Raw genomic sequence first — 20,740 nt, forward strand, 5'->3', positions numbered from 1 at the left:
TCATCTCCATTTATCCTGCTCAGAGAGACTTAGTAATTTGCCCGAGGACATACAGCTAGAAAGTACCTGTCCAATTATTTAGAAAGCCAAACTAGATGGCATGAGCTCATCATCCTCAGAAAGGAAATGTTCAAGTCAAACCAGATCATTCCTAGTTCCTTCAGCCATTTCCACTTCTGTGCCTTTGAATCTATGGGTCCCTTCACTCTGAGGGGCCTCTCCCTTCCGGGAGCCTTGCCTGTGCTTCAGGGCCTAGGGAAAATGCTTCCTCCTTCAGGAAGCCCTCCCTGATTCTCACCACTGGGAAACAGCCTTTGGCACACGCTGGATTTCACAGTGGCCACTTGTGAGCCTCACTCCACAGCTTTTGCAGGTCGGCTGTGAGCACTTACCAGGTGTGGATGTGTTATACTGTTGCTTAGGTTTTTTAAAAGACAATTTAGAATGGAAAAAAAAAAAAAAGAATCATCTAACAGTAGCCTGGTCTCCAGTCATTTCTTGTGTGTGTGTGTGATTTAAAACCTTGATAGGTCCCAGAAAAATCTCACTTATCACAGAAAACGTCAAGACTCAAATTATTGTGCTGTAAAAATAAGTGAAGAATTTTTCCTATTGAAAAAAAATTTTGTTTATATTATAGAATCAATAAATTGTTTTTGTAGTGCCTGTATAAAACAGAACCTAGTCTGTGTGCCTTTAATACTGAGTAGACAAAGTGCCCTGCCTGCTGCCGGCTCCCACTCCGGTTGGCCTAATGAACTTGGGGTTCTTCTATTACCCCTACTTTTCCATGGCATGTCCTTTCTGCCATGGCCTCCTTCCCCCTTTCTTCCTACTTTTTTTTTTTAAGATTCTACCAGGAACAAGACTGCCCAAATCCCTGTCCTCCAAGAACGTACTTCTTGGTGAGAGGAGACATAAATCATTTCAGGTAGTGATACAAGCTTGAAAAAATAAAACCAATCAATACAGAGTGTGGAGGGTGGTACTTTAACAGGGCTGGTCTGAGAAGGGGGTCTCTGCTTCTGGGCCATTTGAGCAGAGCCCTGAAGAATGGTGACAACGAAGAGAAGATTCCAGAGAGAGGGAACTGCAAGGGCAAAGGCCCTGAAGCAGAAAAGAACTTGGTGTCTCAAAGAAGGCCAGTGTCGCTGGGCAGAACAAGCAAGCAGGGTGGCCTTCAGATGAACACAGAACAGGCAGGGCCAGATCTTGCAGGAATTAGTAGCCCGCAGTGAGGAGGTCAGATTTAATTCCAAAGGTGATGGCTTTGGAGCCAAGTTGCTCTGCAGAAGCTCGCTCTGGCAGGGCGGACTTCTCCAAGCCCCACAGTGAGTGGCTCAAGCCCCCGCCGCCAGCGTGTGAGTCTACACAGCCAGTTCTGCCTCTGTGCGGTCATCACCCCTTTACGTGGCTGCTTCCTCCCCAGACCTTGAACCCCGGCGTATGCCCCCGGCCGGGTGACCGCAGCCCGCAGCTCGGCGCCCGGCTCACAGCAGGCGCGCAGCCCGGATTCGCCGAGGGTGACAAGGCGATTGCACACGGCGGGTTAACGAGAAGTTGGCGCAGAACTTTCTCCCTGGAAGCCGGGCCTCCCACTTGGAGCGGCCACGCGGATTCCGGCCGGAGGAGGCGGGGGCTGGCGCGTGACGAAGGCGGCCGCACGTGGCCCAGGAGTGTGCTTTTTGGGACAGGTGCGGGGGCCGTCAACTTCTTGAAAGTGTAGACAAGGCCCGGCCTCGGCACCCGCTCTCCTGCCTGGGTTTATTCTCGGCTTCCCGGTCCGCCTGGGTGGCCGCTGCAGTTTGTCAAGAAGCGGTGTCTCCCAAGGACGCCTGAACGCCTGCAGGGGACGGGCGGGAGCGCCCCCGCCACGCGTGACGCGTACGGAGCCGCGTGCGCACTGGCCGCCGAGCAGGCTGGAGGAGGGGCCCGCTGGCCTAGCAACTTGGAAGTTTTTCTTTGGACTCTAAGGCTCAACTTGCCCATCTAAGAAATGGGTCTCTGAAATAAACAGATGGGAGAAGGCATTTTGCAAACTTGGACTCAAGTTGGGTGTTTAATTCACTTTCCCCACTTCTCTCCTACCTTTGGAAGCCCACGGGGCTGGAGTAGCAGGCTGCCACCCACCACACCCCTCCGTCCCGGTTGCTGAACTCGATTTTGCGTCCCCTGGGGCTGTAAGCGCCGGAAAAGCCCCCGCGGGGTGCGGTCTCTAGACCGGGTCACGTGACTCCCGCCCTTCGCCCCGCAGCTGGGGGCCGCAAGCAAGTGCGCAGGCGCATTTCTTTGTCTTTTTTTTTTTCCCTCGGCTGGCCCGGGCGCAACGACTGTCAGCTCCTCCCCCTCCTTCCCCGTCTTCATCCTTCCTGACATTCACTCCCTTTCCCCCGCCCATTGGTTACGTCAGGCGGACAGGCCGACGAACCAATCACAGCGCTGTGTCCAGAGGCCCGCAAGCGGAACCTGCCGGGTCGGGCCAATGGGGGCCCTCGAAGCGGGCGCTCCCCAACCGGGCAGGGAAGCCGGGGCCGAGTGGGCGGTGCTTCCCCAGTCAGCATGTGGGCGGGGGAGGGCGGGGACCAGCAGCCGCAGAGGCGTCGACGGCGGCGGCGGCGGCGACGTTCCTCAGTCGTTGGGGTGGGCTCGTCGGCGCAGGCCGGGCTTCGCGGAGAGCTCGGCAGTCTGTGGTGGCGGCCTTAGGGAGGCCGCGGCGGCATGGCGGGGCGGTAGACGAGTTCAGGCCGGCGAGGCGAGGGGCGGCGGCGTTCATTCGGTCCGCGGCGACCTTCGGCGGGGCTCGGGGGTGGGGAGGCCCGGGGCGGGGGTCGTTCCGGGCAGCCCGGGGCCGCGGGACGGGGCTCGCAGGCCGTCGGGGTGCAGGAGGTCTGGGCCGCCGCGAGGAGCCGTCGCCGGCCGCTGGGCCCCGCCTCTAGGCCGCTCGACGACGACGCTCCAGCGGGTGCCCCGCCTGAGGAGGACGCGGCGGCGGCGGCGGCGAGGCCGCGGAAGGCCGCGGAGGATGGAGGAGCGGAAGGAGGAGGGCGAGGCCGAGATCCAGGAGCACGGGCCCGAGCACTGGTTCTCCAAGTGGGAGCGGCAGTGCCTGGCCGAGGCTGAACAGGACGAGCAGCTGCCCCCGGAGCTGCAGGAGGAGGCGGCGGCCGCCGCGCAGCCCGAGCACAAGCAGCAGAAGCTGTGGCACCTCTTCCAGAACTCGGCCACCGCCGTGGCCCAGCTCTACAAAGGTGAGGGCCGCCGCCGCCGCCATTTTGCGCTGCCGCCCCCGCTGCCGCCTGGGGCCCAGCCGTCGGCTGAGAGCCCCGGGGGCTACTGGCTGGGGGCGGCTGGCGGGGTCCGGCCGCAGCGCCGCAGCCCCGCCGCCCCCTCCCCGCAAGATGGCGCCGCGGGAGGCAGGCCCTCGGGAGGCGCCCGGGGGCCCGCGTGGGGGCGCTCCCGTTTGGGGCCGCTTGGGGGGGCCGCCCGCTCCTGCAGCCGGGCGGCGGGGCGCCCCGGGCCCGGGAGGGTAGGGGAGGGGCCCCCGGTCACAAAATGGCGAAGGGAGGCGGCCGGCCGGCCCTATTGTGCCGGAGCCGGCCTCGGGGCGGGGACTGCGAGAAGGCGCCTCCCTCCGCCGCGGCTCGGCCCCCGGCTGCTCCCTCGACCCCCGCGAGTCACCGGGCCACCCCGCCGCGACCCCCTTCCTGCCGTCCTCCTACCCAGTGCGGGATCCCGAAACCCTTGAACAAAATGGCGAAACCTAATATGGCCGTTCCGGAGTGATTGACGCCCAAGTAACATTTCTTTTTCTTTCTCTCCCTGTTTTTGTGTGTTTCTTTTTTCTCCCCCCCCCCCCCCCCGGCCCCCTTTTGTCGTTTTTCAGACCGAGTGTGTCAGCAGCCAGGACTTTCTCTCTGGGTCCCCTTCCAAAACGCAGCCACCGCCGTCACCAATCTCTACAAAGGTAAAGATAACCTTGCTGCATTGCCGACTAAGGGGAAGGGCAGCCTGCGTCAGGGTGTAAGCCCGGCGTTCCGAGTGCATCGGCCACCTTTGCTTGGACCCAGGTCGCCGTAGTGTTTCCTTTTCCTGAATCCAGCCGCTAACTGAATACCTCGCAACTTGAGAATTCCGGGTGTTATAAAACTAGATAACTGATGTTTAGCTGGAGGTGTTTGATCCCTTCATCTGTCGGCGACATTTGACAATGTCTGGTGCTCTTTTGAGTGAGAGGAGGCTGCTGAATATTCTGAGGTGCCCTAGACAGCCTCCCCACACCCATGTCTCAAACGTCAGTAGTGCCGAGGTTCAGAGGCCCAGATCAGGGAGACGATGAAATGTGTTTCTCTGGCACCCAGGGAAAAGAATAGTTTGTATCTCTAGTCGGAGAGGTAGGAGGTGCTTCTGGAAAAGCGCCTCATAGAAAAGATTTTCTGGAATTAGGCATTTTCGAGCGTCATAGTGGCTTAGCATTTAACTGCTGTCGCAAACTAGCTAATTGGAATAGTCTGCGCATATTAACATGCTGCTACTTCGCAACTCCGTCGGACACAAGCCTTCAAAGCTACCTTACGCATCTGTACATTGTTGGTAGGAAATCTGATCAATTTGAGTTGATTTGTGTTTGATGGTAGTGCCTCTGCAGTTAATTCCCCTGCCCCACGTGAAGATCCGTAAATAAATGTTCTTGCCCATCAAACTCTCAGTAACAATGGGTATAGGTTTTGTGCTTTACTCATTTTGAAGATTTGGAAATTTGGTTTTGATTTCTGGCAAGGTTTTTTGTGGAAAAAGGATTTGAATTTGAGTGTTAATCTTACTAAAAATGTAATTAAACGCTTCTAAACCTCGAGAACCGGCTGATAACTGCAGTCGAGCTTTGTGCATTTTAAAATTAGCAAAATAGGTTAAAACAGGCTGTGCAGGGACTTGATTCCCAGATTCTTACTGGGTAAGAATGAGCAAATTAAGATAGCATTCAATAGAAAAAAAATGTTCCTTATTTTGGATTTCTTGGGTAGACTGCAGTTTTTTGGAATGGTAATTTGAGGATGTAACTGAAACTGGTGAGTAGAACGTTAATTTTAGGGAATGAGGAACCGATAGTGTAGGTTTACTGAGAAAAGGGAAACATGATTCAATGGTGCCCTAGTGGTCAACTTTGATTTTTATGTATCTGAGTTCCTTAAATTTTGACTTTAACGTCCATTACTGATAGAGAATTTTGAACACTTTTTGGAATGGCTTTTGGTTTCACCCAGACAGGGAGTTTTAAAATAATACTGAAACATTTTTTTAAGAAACTCAGCTTTCTTAAGTATAATTTACACAGGTAAAATCACCCTTTTAAGATGTACAGGTTGAGTTTGACAAGCATGCATTGTTGGTAAATGTAATATATATTCCTTGCCATCCCACTCCCACCCCTGATAGCTATATATATGGTTTTCGAGTTTCCGTAATGTTTCCTTATGGTGTGTAGCCTTTTGTGCCTGACTTTTCCACTTCCCGTAATGTTTCTGAGATTGATCCTTTGAGTTCACATTGCAGGTATTAAATAGTTTTCTTTTTTGTATGGAGTTTTTGGTTTGTTTTTGCTGAGTAGCATTCTGTTGTGGAGGTATCACTGTTTATCAGCTCACTATTTTTGCAGTTATTTTGTTTTAAGGGGAAGGTAACACATTTTTAGTCTTTTCTGTGTCTCTTCAGGCTTTTCAATGAGGCCATACAAAACTGAATGGCCTCTGATTTTTAGTTTTTGGTGCTTTTGTGTGCTCTTGGAAAGTATCTCTTTTAGGGCTACAGCTGGCAGCTCTCTTTAGTGCTAATTCTTCATATGAAAAGATGTGCTCAGAAGGTGAGCTCTGAAGTATTCCCTAATTTGATTACTTAGTTTGAAATTGCTTTTTATAATGTACTAGTTTTCTTTGTTCAGAAAACTTAAAGACATTAAATTTCTTTCAAAATAAATATCACATGAAGTTCTTGCATTATTGGAAATGCTGGATTATTAATCTAGCCTTAGTTTTATTTTGTATCCTATTTCTGTAAAATGAAGTACATCCCTTTTTACCTTAGGAATGGTTAATTGTGGTTTGTGGAATTTGGTAGGATAGCAACATCATTCTATTCTTCACTGATTCAGGGAAAGTGGATAAGCTTTCCAGATCCTCACATTCTTCTTTAAGGGTGTGGTCTTTAGAGAACAAGAATGCAGCTGTAAGAATAATTGGGTACCTTAAATAGAACCAATAAATTTATCACAGTGCATACAGCAGTGAGTAGTGGTAAATTGAGTGTTCACAGTTCTGATTAAATATTCAAATGTAATTTACATGGGGGGAGATTTTGAAGGATCCCTGTTAAGTGGGTAATGCTCTTGTATTTTGTATGATTAAGCACTTATCTGGCAAGCTAAAAATGGCTCATTTCGCAGCCTAGTAGAAGTTGGCTTTTTTTTTTTTCACCAGATTCTTGATAACACCTAAAATGAACACATGAGAAGGTCAGAATTGAGATAAAAGTCTAGTAGAGGGCCCCTTTTGATTGCCTGTGGGGTTTTGAAAACTTGAAAATTCAGTTGGTTTGGTTGAATATGGCTGGAAGTATTTGGAGGGGAGTGGATTGTGTTCTCAGTGTGGACAGAATTTGGCAAATTGGAATGTATGGTTTCTTCTATTCCACATAATAAGTTGGATCACAATTTAGCATCCTTGTTTGGAAGGGAAGAAAAATTCTGATTGATTTTGTTTTCACTTTGGGTAAATCTAAAAGGAATGTTTGTTAAATATCCAGTGATGCTGTGTTGCTGGTTTAGTACATTTTTTGATATCTGCAACTAAAGGGAGTGAAAAGTTACTGAGGTGGTTTTAACCTAGCCCAAGTTGGTGCTTACTTGAGAAATGCTTGCTCAAGCCTGTGTTTGCTTCTTAAATCCACCTCCCATTTCCTTGGGTGACCTGTTTCAGTTTCTCTCCTGACGACTCATTAGGAATATATTCTTACCGAATTCTGAATTCCTTTTACTGTTCGGGGTACTTGCTCAGTTGAGAGGTTGCACTGGTGGCTGTCCTAGGACAGGGCTGTCCTGTGGAGCCTCGTGGTCAGCCAGAGGTGCTACTGCTGCTCTCGCTCTTCAGCATCCACCTGTGAGCCAGCACCTGGTCACACCCAGCGGAGCCACTTCTCACCACTTCTCTGGTATTTCTCTCAACCTTGGAATATTTTTCTTCTTTGACTTTTGTTTTATGTTGAGCTCCATTTCTTTGCCTCCACATTTTAAAACTGTCTGAAACTTTATTTGCGTACCAGTTTACCACGTTATGTTTAGAGTTCCTCTTGATACTGTTTCCTATTAAAGATGTTTCTGGGTTTCTCCTTGAACGGCATTTTTGCCCCAAGTGTGACTGTTGCTCCTGTTGCTCTAGCAGTACTTGCAGATGGCAGGCTACATCTTTATCATGGAGTCTTCTTGAGATTGCTCTAGTTCACATTTTAGACTGTTCAGCTGTATGGTTCTGGAGACAGATAATGGAACAAAAGTATTTCACCATTGTGCGCCTTCATTTCCTCCACTGTAAGTGGGAAAAAGTACCTACAACTTAGAGTACAAGCTCTTCGTGTGGCGTGTGGTGAGTCCTCAAGCATAGACTGTTGCAGGTCAGGTTCTATTTTTCAAATGATGTTTCTGGCTATGAGTAGTGCTTTAAAATGAAATTCTCATTTAGATTTTGTCTTTATTTTCTTGTATTGGAATAATCTTTCTGGTGTGTACTTTGTCTTTCCCTAAAAGGGCTAAATGTAAATAGGATTAACAGGTGAGAAAAACAGTATAATACCTTTAAAAGTCCTTATCTTTGAGCCATCTTGATGTCAAATCTTTATAATACGTTGTCTCACTTCAGTGGGGCCTTCTTGGACTTACTTGTATGTAAACCGAAAGTGAGCTGAGCATACGGAGAGCTTGTGGACGAGTGACTGGTGTATAAACAAATTGTCCAAGAAAGCATATTCTATCTGGAGGCAGATAGTGAAATTTCAGCTTGCTTTTGGCTTTCTGGAGTTGGTTTGTGACTCTTCTTGCTGGAAAAAAACTACTGAGCTTTGAGACTGTTCAAAACACCCTAGTATGGATTACAGTTAGAAACCCTGAGTCTTACTTTATTCTTAGGCTTATTCTAGGAAACAGCATCGTTAATAGCATTTGTAGATTCTTAGTGAAGTTTTATGGAAGACAGTTATTTTGTTATGTATAACTTCTCTGTAAAAGAATGTTTTGGCTGCAAATACCAGAAAATATACATCATGCTGACTTCAGTGATGTGGACATGGATTGGCTGCTCTCTAACTTGAAGCCTAAAGGTGGGACTGACTGAGTCTAGTGGCTCAGGGCTCCCTGCTCTGCAGCTCTGCACTGTGTGTGTGGTGTGTGTGCGCCTGCGTCTGCATATGTGAGCTTTAGTCATGAAAGGCTAATTTCAGTATGTTGGCACCTCACATCCTAGGGTCACTCACCCGAGCTTGGAAGAGCCCAGAAGCTTCTTTCCCAGGAACTACCAGTAAATGACTTTTCCTGTCTCTTGGCCAGAGGTGGTCACATGGTTACTCAGAACTAGTATCGAAGCCACAGTTTGGGTATATACACATTTCATTTGGGAGTAAACCGCAAGTTTCACCTTTTGAACAACTTGCGGGGGAAGCTTTCCTGAAAGCTATCTAAACAAAAACTTGGAGTACCTTTAGGAAAGGGAGGACAAGGTCTGGATGTAGGCAACCGTGGCCACTGATTCTTCCCTGATTCCTATCCTTTGTGTGTGCTAGGTGAAGGTTAAGTCACGTATAAGTTAGATAGAAGTTAGTGTTTATTTTTGGATACGACTTCGATAGGAAATACATAGAAATTATTTCCTCAAAACAATTGAAAAATAGTTTTATTTTGGCCATTACTCAGATACTTGTTTCTAATGAAACACTGAAAATATTTTTTTTTCTACAGCAGGCTAGTTGGTCAGTGCAGATTTAATTCTGAGTTCAAATGTTTTATAGTCACTAGTATTCCTTAGAAGTGTGCTTTGATTTAACTGTGATTTTCTGGTTTGTAGATCCTCTTAAGGAGAATGGGAGATGGCTTCTCTTTTGTTGAGGAAGAAATGTGTTGTAGAAGGAACTTTGCCACTTACTAACTTTGGACAAGGCCCTTTGAGCCTCAGTTCCAATTCCTTGTTTGTGAAATTGGGGTATCTGTTTTGGCTAGCTCACTTAAGGTATGTGAGTATCAAAAAACTAAATAGTGAAACCTCGTTGTGTCTGCATTTCCTGTAAGAAAATTCTGCTTTTGGTCTTCATCTCAGAAGTCGGTGTGATTCTTTGCCCACTGCCCCTTGCCAACGGTGGGAAAATGAGACTTCTAGAAATCCCTTGAATTCAATTTTAGCTACTTGTATAAAAACATTTTTAAAACAATGTGCAACATAGGATGTCTACTGTGATTTGTGTGAATCAGTTTGTTTCTTGAATAAGGAAATGAATGTGTTGTGATTAAAGGTTAGATTGACATTTTGATGCCCTTGGGCTTTGCCTGACCTTCAAGCTTATGGCCCTTTTCCACAGTGGCTTTGGCATCAGTGAAAGTATTGGACAGAAGACTGTCCCCACAGCTTCTGTGCTCTGTACTTCTAGAATTTGGGTGTCTAGTTGTTGGTTCAGGTGTATTCGGAGCAGTTTTTGGTTGAGAGCTTTCAGGAGGCCATCCTTGTGTACGTGTGTGTATTATCCTACTGGACACTAAATTAACCTGTGTACATATTAAAATCTAGTTATTCCTAAGACTCTCCAGGAAGCGTTTAGTTCTCACTTAGTTCAAGATATAATAGGAGGGTTTTGTTTTCAGCCAGGTAACTCTTTAAAGTTCTTAAACATAAGGACTATTATTTTATTATTTATTTTTCTATGTAAATTTTATTTTTTACTTTTAAAACATTTTAATTTTTATGATAGTATCATATAATGTTGAACACAAGTCAAAAAGCACCTGTTAGCAAAGAGGGGCACTTTAAGAACAGTAACTACAACGATATAGATCTGACAGTTGTGAGTATTCATGTATCAAATAATGAAATATCCTTAAAACAAAAGCAAAAAATACAAAAAGAGACACATAGAAACACAAATATAATAAGGACTATTTTAAATGCTATTTTAAGTGTTGATACAAGATTCTCTATTTAAGGAAATAATTGAGATTGGATTAATCTGAGTGGTAAAATAATTGGATTTGGCTTTCAGGATATGTTGTCAGTGGTATAAAACCAAACTATGCCCAGACAGTGCAGAAGTGTGTACCTGAAATTTTCAATGTTACATCTGCTTTTCTCCTCCTTTACTCTTGGTCTGTAAAAGTGTGTTCACAAAATGCCTGATTTTTAGTGTGCTTTTGGTTGGTTCCGATGTTGAGACTTGTGCAGAATTTTTGAGGTAAAATGATTGGTTAGTTGCATACATTTTAAAAAGAGATTCACAGCTTATTACATAACTGCCTTCTAAACTACAAATACTGAGTGTTCCAACTTTGTTCAGCTCTGATTAAAGCATCAGCCCTTGCAGATCTGGCATTTGGGATTTCCTTGTGCCCTCAGTCAAAACACGTTAAAACTTTGCAAAGCTCTTTCTTCCCGGGATTGTCAGGTTGGGGTGTGTGTGGTGGTGTTTTTTTAAAACACCTCATGTGGCCCCTTCACTTTGGCTCTTGAGTTTTGCATCAAGTTCAATTTTTCTTACTTACTGTCTCATTTGCCTGGTGTACATTTACATGCCTGTTTCATCTTAGTTTGCACTACCCATGCCTACCTCAGACTTGTTTCTTTTACCCCTTTCATGCTTTCAGCTTTTAATACTTCCAGTTCCAGGCCTACCCCCATTTGGTTCTCAAAAAATAAAATTTCCTGAGTCATTCTGTTTGGAAACAGAAACTTCTCTAGTTAAGAAGAGCATGATTGTAACAACTCTCTTACGTAGAGCAGGTTTCTAGAAACCTGGTTGCTTGTAGGTTCGTAACTAGTTTATCCTCCCTTCTCTGGTCCCATGGGATGGGCTTAGTTGACTTGATTTCTCTTTAAATGCTTCCAGATCTATCAGAATCACTTACAGTCTAGATACAGCTTTACAAGGTCATTTTAGAGATTATCCACCCCTTATCTAAGGCTGGCTTCATCTAAGTCTTTAAGAGATGGGAAAGTGCTGTTTATCCTCTTAAAGGCTATTTATCTTTAAAATGAGGTTCATGATTGCTTTGTTTATGATGAAATGAGAAGTCAGAAGACATTGATTCACATTGTAACTTGGCCCTTCTAGTAGTGAGACATTGGCGTTCATCATTTACAAGTTGCTTTTTGTATATCTTTAAAATCAGAATAATCTTTCTCATAGTTGTAATGGAGTTTAATATTTCTTAGAGCACTCCCATGGCAACTTCTTCCATTCTTTTTAATTTTTCAGCAGAAAGGACTGATCATCTGCTAAGGGATAGGCCTTGTTATATACAGTTCTGCTTGTGCTGCCTTCTTGCCATCTTTTTTAATGATGCAGGTTCATGCAGCTTGGGAGCTTCTGTGACACCTGGATTATTGTCTTTTCTTTCTGGGGCACAGCTCTTCATTATGTTCTTCCCTTCAGAGTCTACTTTAGATGTAGCAAAGAATTAAAAAATCAAAAATCAAGGAAAAATTATAGAGGAATGATTCTTGTTAAAAAAAAGAATTAGTACTTTTATAAAGGTCCAGGGATAAAGGAACCATCTTCTTTAATGCCATTGAAGATACACTGGTGATCTTCTGCTAGCATAGCAGCTCAACTAAAAATAAATTGCAGTGACTTAAATTTCCAAGTACTTTTTTAAATTATGTAGAGTTTAAAGGGCAGGCATCATTCTGTTGAAAACTCGGTTCAGTATGTCAAGGGGACAGCTACAGGGAAACTGAGAGACCAGTCTGAAAGATTTTAAGACAGGGTCTTTTGGGAGTGGTTATGAATACAGAAAACTGTTGGGAGCTGGAAGCAGAATGAAAACATACCTAGGGAAATGATGCTGTTTGGTTTTGTTAAGTAATCAGTCAGAATTAATTTCCCTTATTATTTTTAAAATGTTTGCTGTTACTTTGAAAGTGTTCCCAGTTCTTGGTGCTGAACTTGTCAGTAGGAGTACATCTCCAAAATGACATGGTCCATGGAAGGTGAACACGCCTGAGTGATTTGCACTGTTCAGTCAACCAATAAACAGTGTGTTGCTCTTACTTAGAATTCATGAGAATTCACTGTTTTCTGAAAGATAGCGGTATACCTTAGTGGTTCAGAACCACAAACTCTGGAACAAAAATTCCAGCTCTTGAATTCTGTGGTAGAATTACTCAGTGCCTGTTTCCTCACTTGCAGTGAGGGGACAGTAGTACGGCTCTCAAGGTACTCAGTGTACCTTTTCTCTCAGGCGAAGCTGGGTATAGTATAGCACCAGTAAACACTTCATAATTTACCCACTCCTAGCATTATTAAACAAGCTAACTTGATTAAGTCTAGTGAACTTTTTAAGGAAATAGCATTAATAAAGTGGTAATTTGGCTAACAGTAAGTAGTCCCTTTTATCTACTGAAATTTTTCTTTCCTTAAAAGGAACAAGGTGGAAGCTCTAGAACTATGTGATGTGTTAACTGAATTTAGACCATTATGATTAGATGCCATGTATAACATTTCAAACATGAATGAAATACAAATACAGTTCAGTTTAATAGATTACTGATAGACTTAGCCCATACTTCATGATACTCATTTTGGTTAACCTGTAAAATGGTTTTCTTTCAGAGAGAATGCAGCTTGGCTCTACTGATCATCATGTATCTTTTTTCTTATTCTCTTCTAACAGAAAGCGTGGATACTCATCAGCGGAGTTTTGATATTGGAATTCAGATTGGCTATCAGCGACGCAATAAGGATGTGTTGGCTTGGGTTAAAAAGCGCAGAAGAACTATTCGTAGAGAAGATTTGATCAGCTTCCTGTGTGGAAAAGTTCCTCCACCACGAAACTCTAGAGCTCCCCCAAGACTGACTGTAGTGTCCCCTAACCGAGCTACTTCAACGGAAACTAGCTCATCTGTAGAGACTGATTTGCAACCCTTCCGGGAAGCCATAGCTCTGCATGGTAAAGCCGTTTAAACATATTTCTTTGGAAAAATGGTTAAGAGTGTGCCTGTGGACCCATTTTCACATTTAGGTTTAGGTCCAGATATACTGTCTTGTTTTTTTGTCTATTTATAGTCATTACTTGCTCTAGAAATGTTTAAATAGAATGTAAGCTAAGAACTTAAATCGGCAATTTTTGAATGTTAGCCAGCCCATCCTAAAAAAAACGTTTTTAGAAAGTTAGTTTGAGCTGATTGGTGTTACAATAACAGAATCTTTTGCAACATTGATTAGAATTTATTGCTTTGCACTTATATTGTACGTGTTTTCTTACTCTTCTGAGTCAAAGAGGAAGTTCTTGTGTCTTAAGAATTCTATTGCATTTATAATTGCTTGGAGAGCCTTGTCAGTGACAGGCACGTAAGGCAGGTAGCTTGGGCTAGTTCTCATGGGAACTCCCTTTGACACCTTAGGTTATTGAGTGTGCCTGTAGAGGGTGAGAGTTGATGACCCAAGAGGGAATGGAAAGATGTAAGAAAAATTGACTTCATAGGTCCTTGCTTTGATAGTCAGGATTGTCAGAGGACAGGCCCATCACCATCTCCCCAGGCTAGACCTGCCATTAAAAGGCATTCTTGGCTTAGAGGTTTAAGTATTACTGGAGAAGCCTGGGGTAAGTAGTTAAGTCTTTTGTTGTTTGTTTTCTAATACAGACTTCCAGATAGAATTGAAGAGGTCCTTCTGTAGGACATTCAATACTGCTTTAAAAATAAAACAACAAAATTAAGTCTTGGTTGAAGCCAGGATGGAACATGGATTGTGCAAGTGGCTAAGCAGATAGAAGTAATTAGTGAGTTAGGTTATGAGTCCTGTTAAAAGTTAACATTTCTGGGCCATAGGGTAGGTCATCTAAAACAAAGTAACCCAGTAATAAAAACTGGGATATATGCAAAGGGCTTCTTTGTCATCAAAGCTTTGATGCTTACAGAGATTCTTGTTCTCTTTGGCAAACTTTGATTCTTTACCTAAAACCCCAACCAGAACGTGGAGTTTGAGAAAGTGTTGTTTTTTTCCCTCCTGATTGTGAGTTTTTTTATGCTAATTTAAAAACACAGAAACCTTTTATTGCAAGAGAGTCCATGATGTATGGATACAGTTCTTAAAGACTGCTTGCTGTTTCTAAGGTAGTAGAACGGTTAATGCCATCAGAACTTTTGAAACTTAGGCGAAACAGACTGATCTGTTCTATTGAATTACAGAGTTTCACATCTTACCGTTCAATTTGGAAAAATTACTAAAAATGTACATAGTTTGTCAGATTAATTTTAGTGCATGGTAGTATTTGATGTAGCTGTCTTTCCTTAAGCATATTTTGATTTTCTTTATCATCAAGTGGATTTATTCATTCCATTTTCTCTTGTTAAAGGATCTTTTTTTCTGTATCATACTATGCTATAGAAGATAGTTTTGAGAAACATAAATGCCACACTTATTATAAAACCTTTTTTTTTTTATTGTTATGAAATCTTAATGCAGTTGTACACACTGTAAAAAGGGCATGCCAGCGGCCCACTCCCTCAACTACCGTATTCTTCAATTCCCATTGCATTTTCTTAAATTGAGTTTGTTCAACTTGTGATTTATTATTTTACCGAACTTTGGGAGTTTTAGTGAGGATGTGGTTTTAGAGAGATACTGTTTATAATTTTGATTTATGTTTCAATTGTTTAAAAAAGTTTAATTATAAAGCTATATAGAGAAATAACATCTCCCTTCAGTAAACTTACAAAGCAGTGCCAATCTAGAATATGTTGGAGATGCAGTGTGTTCTTATTCCTAGGGTTCATACACTGGATTCATGTAGTTAAAACATGAAGTTGCAGGGAAGTAATAGGGCCCCTTGAAAGGAGTATACAGAAACAGAAATTACACTGAGTTTTGTGCTTACTGGTTTTAGAGGACATCAAGTGTATTGAGAATGCTAGTCTGATTTGAGTATTTTAATTGGAACCGTTTCTAATGGAGCATTATTAGCTAAATTGTAAAGCAGATTAATGACTAACTAACCAGGTGTCCTCATGATCTGATTTATTGAATAGTTCACAAATTAAAGTAAAAACTGTTCAGATCTTTTGAAATGTATTTGGAAACATTTTAATTAGGGTATTACTTGTCAGAGTTCAATTTTGCATATAATTTGCATAGTCAAATCTACAAAATGTGAGGTCAAGTTTTTGGGGTTCTACATTGGAGGGAGAGTAAATTCATGAAGTTTTGGGGTGCCAAGGGAGAGAGAGGAAAAGAATTGGTATGCTGAGGCAGACTTCTTAAGTTTATAATCAAAGCAAACATGAGTATAGGTCACGTTGATTTATTCTTTTCTACAGATCTTCTCATGTCCCGTCTCTTTTTAAAAAAGAGGACAATTAGGATTACCCCCATAATTTTTCCCTTTTTTTTCATAATCAGCTCCTAAATTTTCACTTGCACCAAGTATACCCATGTATACCTAAAATATGTTCTTTATTTTAAGAAAAATGGCAAAGACATAATTGTAGAATATTTCATGTAGACAGTGATGGTGTGATCATGAATAAGATCCTTTGATCAATACCCTTGTGAGCCTTAGACTTAAGTATATAATTTCAATCAAAAGTTCATAAATTAATGGTTATCAAAGTTTTCAATCAAAATGGTCAACTAATGGTTATTGAGGTTTAAGGAATATGATCCAGTGCTTTATTTTGGCACTTGCTTGCAACATATGTTGCTTATTTTCTGTGTACCTAGTCATATACATAGTAAACTTACAGAGAAATCAAAGAAATGTATATGCATATGCTAAATTGACTTCTATCCTTTCATTGTTAATCTTTGTCTTGAAATAAGAACATTATCAAAAATTGACTGAGAGCTGGATTAATAGTTGGCACCTTGTTTTTATGTAAATAGATTTCAGATAGACCAAAACTCATCTGGACCATTTTGTGGTTCCCTGCCTGCCTTTCTGATTATCTTTCTTAGTCATCTTTTCTAGAGATTTTCCTTTTCTTGTCTTCTCTTTTTAGGCTGCTTCGGCCTCTGACCTTTCACCGACTTAGGATACATCGCCCAGGATTTAGCCCTAGCCACCTCCTCTTGCGGTCCCCTTAAGGACCATCTCAGTCTTAATTTGCAAAATCTGTCCTAGTTTAGACCCCCCTCCTGACTGCTAAACACGTATACCCTGTTGTCCTTGGGCGGACATCTCCGCCAGGATGTTCTACAGGCATTTGTCTCACATAAGGTTTCCTCGCAGACTCGTCCTTCCAGCCCCAGCAACAGCAAAAATACATCCTCATTTCACCACTCAACAGGTGTGTACGTGGCAGATTCTGTGGAGTCTTTAGGAATATATAATTGATTAGGGTGCTTCCTTTTCTGTTGAGGCCAGTGCGTACTTAGGTAATTTCATGTCACCAATGTGGTATGTCTAAGATGTTCTAGGGGCAGAAAAAGATGTTTTATAATGCAGCCTGGCCGTGGGTTCAACGAAGTCTCTTCTGGAGGAAGTGAGCCCTGAGCCCTTGAAATAATCTCCTTGCTCTTGCTTCCCAGTCCTGAGTTGAGCCATTCACCAGTCCACCTTTCCTAGGACCACCAGAGTGATCTTTTTGATCTTGTCACTTCATCTGAAAAATAACCTTTGTTTCCCTATGGCCTAGAGGGTGAGGTCAGAGCTCAGCATGACATTGCCAGGCCCTTATGATTTGATCTTGACCTTGGGTCAGATGTCTTAGCCATCCTGTGTAATCTGTTGAACACCTCCATGCTCTTTTCTGAGCTGCTGCTTTTGCCTGTTCATCATCCCTTAAGACTGATGGAACATCTCTTCTGTGACAAAGCTTTCCTTCAGTTCTGCCCATTCCCTCCAGCTTTCCCTGAGCTGTGTGTCTGCTCTCCCTATTGGCTTTGTTTCCATAGCTATCTCTTCGGATAGACTGGGACTACTGTGGGGAGCAGGGGCCTTGTCTTACAGCTTCAGGCTTTAACAGAACGTGGTGTAGATGTGTTCTGCCCCTTAAGACAGTTCAGAGGTCTGTTAAGTCAACACGGAGGGTAGGGAGCAGAGAATCTTGACAAAGAGCTGAGGCTTACAGATCCCCAGTTGACTACAGTGTGCACAGAATGGAGATAAGCAGGTGCTTCTTAGGAGTGCTGCGAACTCAGCTCTTCAAATTTGAACAGAGACTTGGAGTGGGGCCTGAGGGTGATGGATGCAGCATTAGAGCAGTTCTTGTAGTGTTTACTTCATATCAGGATGCTGCTGAGGGAGGGTCTCATTTAATCCTCACAGTTAACCTGGATTATTGCCAAGAAAGGCTTATTTGGCTAAAATAGACCAGATCAGTAAATGGTAGAATATGTATTCCAGATCTGTCTGGCTCCCAAATGCAGTATCTCCATATTTGTATGTTTAAGGTTTCTCTCCCTCCCCCCTTAGTAGGGCTGAGGGGTGCCATGAAGAAGGTCTTTGGACTTACCTGAGTTTGGTATTTCTTCCTGGGGTTTTCCCCCATAAGTGAATCTGGATAAGTAGTATTGAAGCTGAATAGCTTGAGACCTGTATTTCTGGTTCATCGTAGCAGGAAGAGTATTCAGACTGTAGAGACTGCATTCCCAGTATGACCTTGGACAAGATGGTTAACCTCTCCAGGGCAGTCTCCTCTATGAAAAGATACGTTTTGTTTATAAGGTGATAAAGTGCGAAGCTAAGCCAGGTGCATACCCTTCCATGACACAGTGTAAGTGTTCTTTGCCTTGAGAGGAGGAGGGCTTGTGGTTAGTTAAGTCCTGTGAGTCCTCTTCTTTGCCTCTGGATGGTGTTACTACACAAATAGACCTGGAGCTTGGGTGGCCTTTGGGGATGCTCTTTCTCCCTCTTCAGTAAGGATGGCTTTTTAAATTGCAGGTATCATTCCAGGGGAAGGGATAATTTAAAACTTAGTGTCAACTACTTGATAAGATCTTCTGTATAGACTGTTTCATGTTTGTATAGACTGATGAAGTTGGTAATGTTCTGTCTACTGGATGGAGGGATTCTGAGCTGATTTGCCCAGGCTACTGCTATGTCTAGAAAACCTTAGATTGAAATCTGGTCTCGACATTCTTAAGTTATATTTGTCATTATGGGTACTAGGTAAAAAGGGTCCAGAGTTAGAATGGGGCATGTACGTGCTCATGGAGGGGAAAGACAGAGACCTGGATGGGAGAGGAAGCTGGATGCCAAGTCAGACTTCACTCATTTACTAACTTGATTCAGAACCTCGCTTTCATTCACATCATCTCATAGGTGGTCTTTGTAGGTTTCTGGCTCTGGTTCAGACTGTTCCATAAGAATCAGAGACACGTGGTTTTAGTTCTAAAAATCATTGTGATAGCATTCTTGGCTGTAGTACAGGGAACTAACCCCATTGGGCCTGGGTTGACCCTCTGTGAAGTTTGTCAGTTCAAACTCAAAGGCCTCTAGCACAGAGGGTGTCACTGGTGGGAACCATTGCTGTCAGTGGCATTTGACTTTAAGATATCACCTTACTCAAGTTCAAGTTCCTTTCATGTTTAAACAACCTAAGTTTAAAGAGTGACAGTGGGCTACTACATTTGTAAGTATTGAAGGGGACTTAGGCAAAGGCAGGCAGTCTAGCCTTTAATATGATACTGGAGAATTTCCCAAAAAAGGAAAGGAAATTTTTCGTTCTTTTTTGAGAAAGTGCTTTGTGAGTTAAGAGAAGATAGTTCCTTAGCGAGGGTTGAAGTCTGAAGCCTTTTGTTTGAAAACCCTCGTGTGTGTGTGTGTGTGTGTGTGTGTGTGTGGTGGTACAAGTTCTGATTTCTGCAGTTCAAATCTTTCTGTGGAAGGTATGGTCATTTAAAAATAGAAGTGTGTATTGTCATTCTGTAACCATTCCTATTGCCCAGCATTTACTGAACACAGTAGACATCAAGCATTCTATTTATTAGAGGCTTGTGATAGGGGCAAGTGATACAGAGGTGTGAATCACATACTCTCAAAGAGTTTCTAGCCTAATAAAATTGTATTAGTTTGCAGTGTATAATCCCAGGCAGTCAGACTGAGGCACAGTGCCATCGCCATAGAAGTTAATAGACTCCATTATCTGGCCTCTCCTTTTTTTGTCTAGCAAAAGTCTTTTCTGTGAGGTATGTGGTGATCCTTAATCTCTCAAATCATTAAGTTGCTTGACAAGATTCTTGAATCTGGAGAGACTGGGTGTTGGGCCTTATAAGAAAAATGCAGTCATTTGAAATCATACTCAGGGGCATAAGGTCAGAGAGGAATTTTTACCTAGAAATAAATGAAAGGCAGATTCCTGATTTGTTGTACTCAATGCATAAAATGGTTAACCTTCTTCCCCCAGAGTTTCGGAAATCTGTGATTTTAGGCAGCATGGACCAATAGGATTTTCTTTCTCCTTTGAGCGCAGGTTTTATAGGTTTTGTTAATCTGGCAAAACATTCTTTGGCCCTTTTATACTAGAGAAGTTACCAAATTTTGCTGAGAACAGATATTCCTGGTAAAATTCCCCAGACAGTTGAGATCTGTACATTTAAGACAAAATTTGAGTATTTATGGTTAGTTCTCTGTCTTTCCCCCTTTCCTGTCACTCTTCATTCCTTCCATTGATAAAGCTAGTAAGTGTGTAGAAACAAACATTGACAGCTAACACAGATACTTAGATTTATTCCTTTTAAATTGATGGTATAGTATGAAAGAAACTTCTTGGTAATTTTGTGTTGCAGAGAGCTAATTAGAGACCTTTGGGGGATTTATATCCATCCGCTTTTAAGAATCCCTTTTTCTCTTGCCCACACTCATAGCACAATGTGTGGAACACAGTAGATTCTTAATAAAAAAAATGCTTGTTGAATGTTGCAGTCTGCATCTTCCTGAAATAACAGAACTGTCGATAGTTAACAGTAAAATGTTTTAAAAACTTATTTGGAAATTAAGATGTAAGAGATTAATGCACCAAAGCAATTTCATCTCTTAATTGCTTAAAATTGATTATTTCAAAGAATCTGCTTTCATTGAAATTCTTCTTTCTGAAGGCTGGAATTTCTAAATTATGCCCTTTGTTCAGACCAGCCTCTGAGAACAACAATGATTAAAGGCAATTAAGGCAGTTATAAACTTTTGATGGAAAGTTGGCATTTTCTATATATTGAGATACTAGCTGCTGAAGTTTCTGGAGGTAGGACCTAGCTAAAGCTTCCAACCCTAATGTACAAAACTGTTTTGAAATTTGCAGTAAAAATTTTTTGGACAGTTTCTTCATTGAGTGAAAAAAGGAATCCATGTAGCCATGCCTCAAAGCCACTTTACTCAACATAATACTTCCTTAGTAATCCATTGGTAGTTGTGAAGCAGTTTTAACATTTAACAAGTTTTTTTTTTTTTTTTTACTAGTTTTCTAATTTATAAATACTAACTTCTTGGAAAATTTGAAAATTTCCGAAAAGTAAAAAATTCACTATCTTGTCATCCCACTACACAGAGAGAACTGCAGTTAAATGT

At 42.8% G+C, this 20,740-nt stretch overlaps 1 protein-coding gene and 1 long non-coding RNA gene across 3 annotated transcripts in view; one reads left to right on the forward strand and one right to left on the reverse strand.

Moving 5' to 3' along the window:
- Positions 1 to 412: 412 nt before the first annotated feature.
- LOC116657580 lies at positions 413 to 2,611 on the reverse strand. Its single transcript, XR_004312741.1, has 2 exons — positions 2,089 to 2,611; positions 413 to 2,004 (listed from the first exon to the last, which is right to left on the reverse strand). It is a non-coding gene; the product is annotated as an uncharacterized LOC116657580 (long non-coding RNA).
- A 19-nt stretch (positions 2,612 to 2,630) lies between these two features.
- C18H16orf72 (chromosome 18 C16orf72 homolog) overlaps positions 2,631 to 20,740 on the forward strand; it is a 30,053-nt gene continuing 11,943 nt past the window's right edge. The window contains exons 1-3 of one of the 2 annotated variants that reach the window (XM_032460744.1): positions 2,631 to 3,248; positions 3,884 to 3,964; positions 12,911 to 13,186. In XM_032460744.1, coding sequence (XP_032316635.1) covers positions 3,023 to 3,248; positions 3,884 to 3,964; positions 12,911 to 13,186 — 583 coding nt within the window. In that variant the 5' untranslated portion in view covers positions 2,631 to 3,022. The remainder of the gene's footprint in view (positions 3,249 to 3,883; positions 3,965 to 12,910; positions 13,187 to 20,740) is intronic. The other variant, XM_032460746.1, reaches the window with a different exon arrangement.

The sequence above is a fragment of the Camelus ferus genome, chromosome 18, assembly GCF_009834535.1.
Source record: "Camelus ferus isolate YT-003-E chromosome 18, BCGSAC_Cfer_1.0, whole genome shotgun sequence".
Classification (NCBI taxonomy): Eukaryota; Metazoa; Chordata; class Mammalia; order Artiodactyla; family Camelidae; genus Camelus; species Camelus ferus.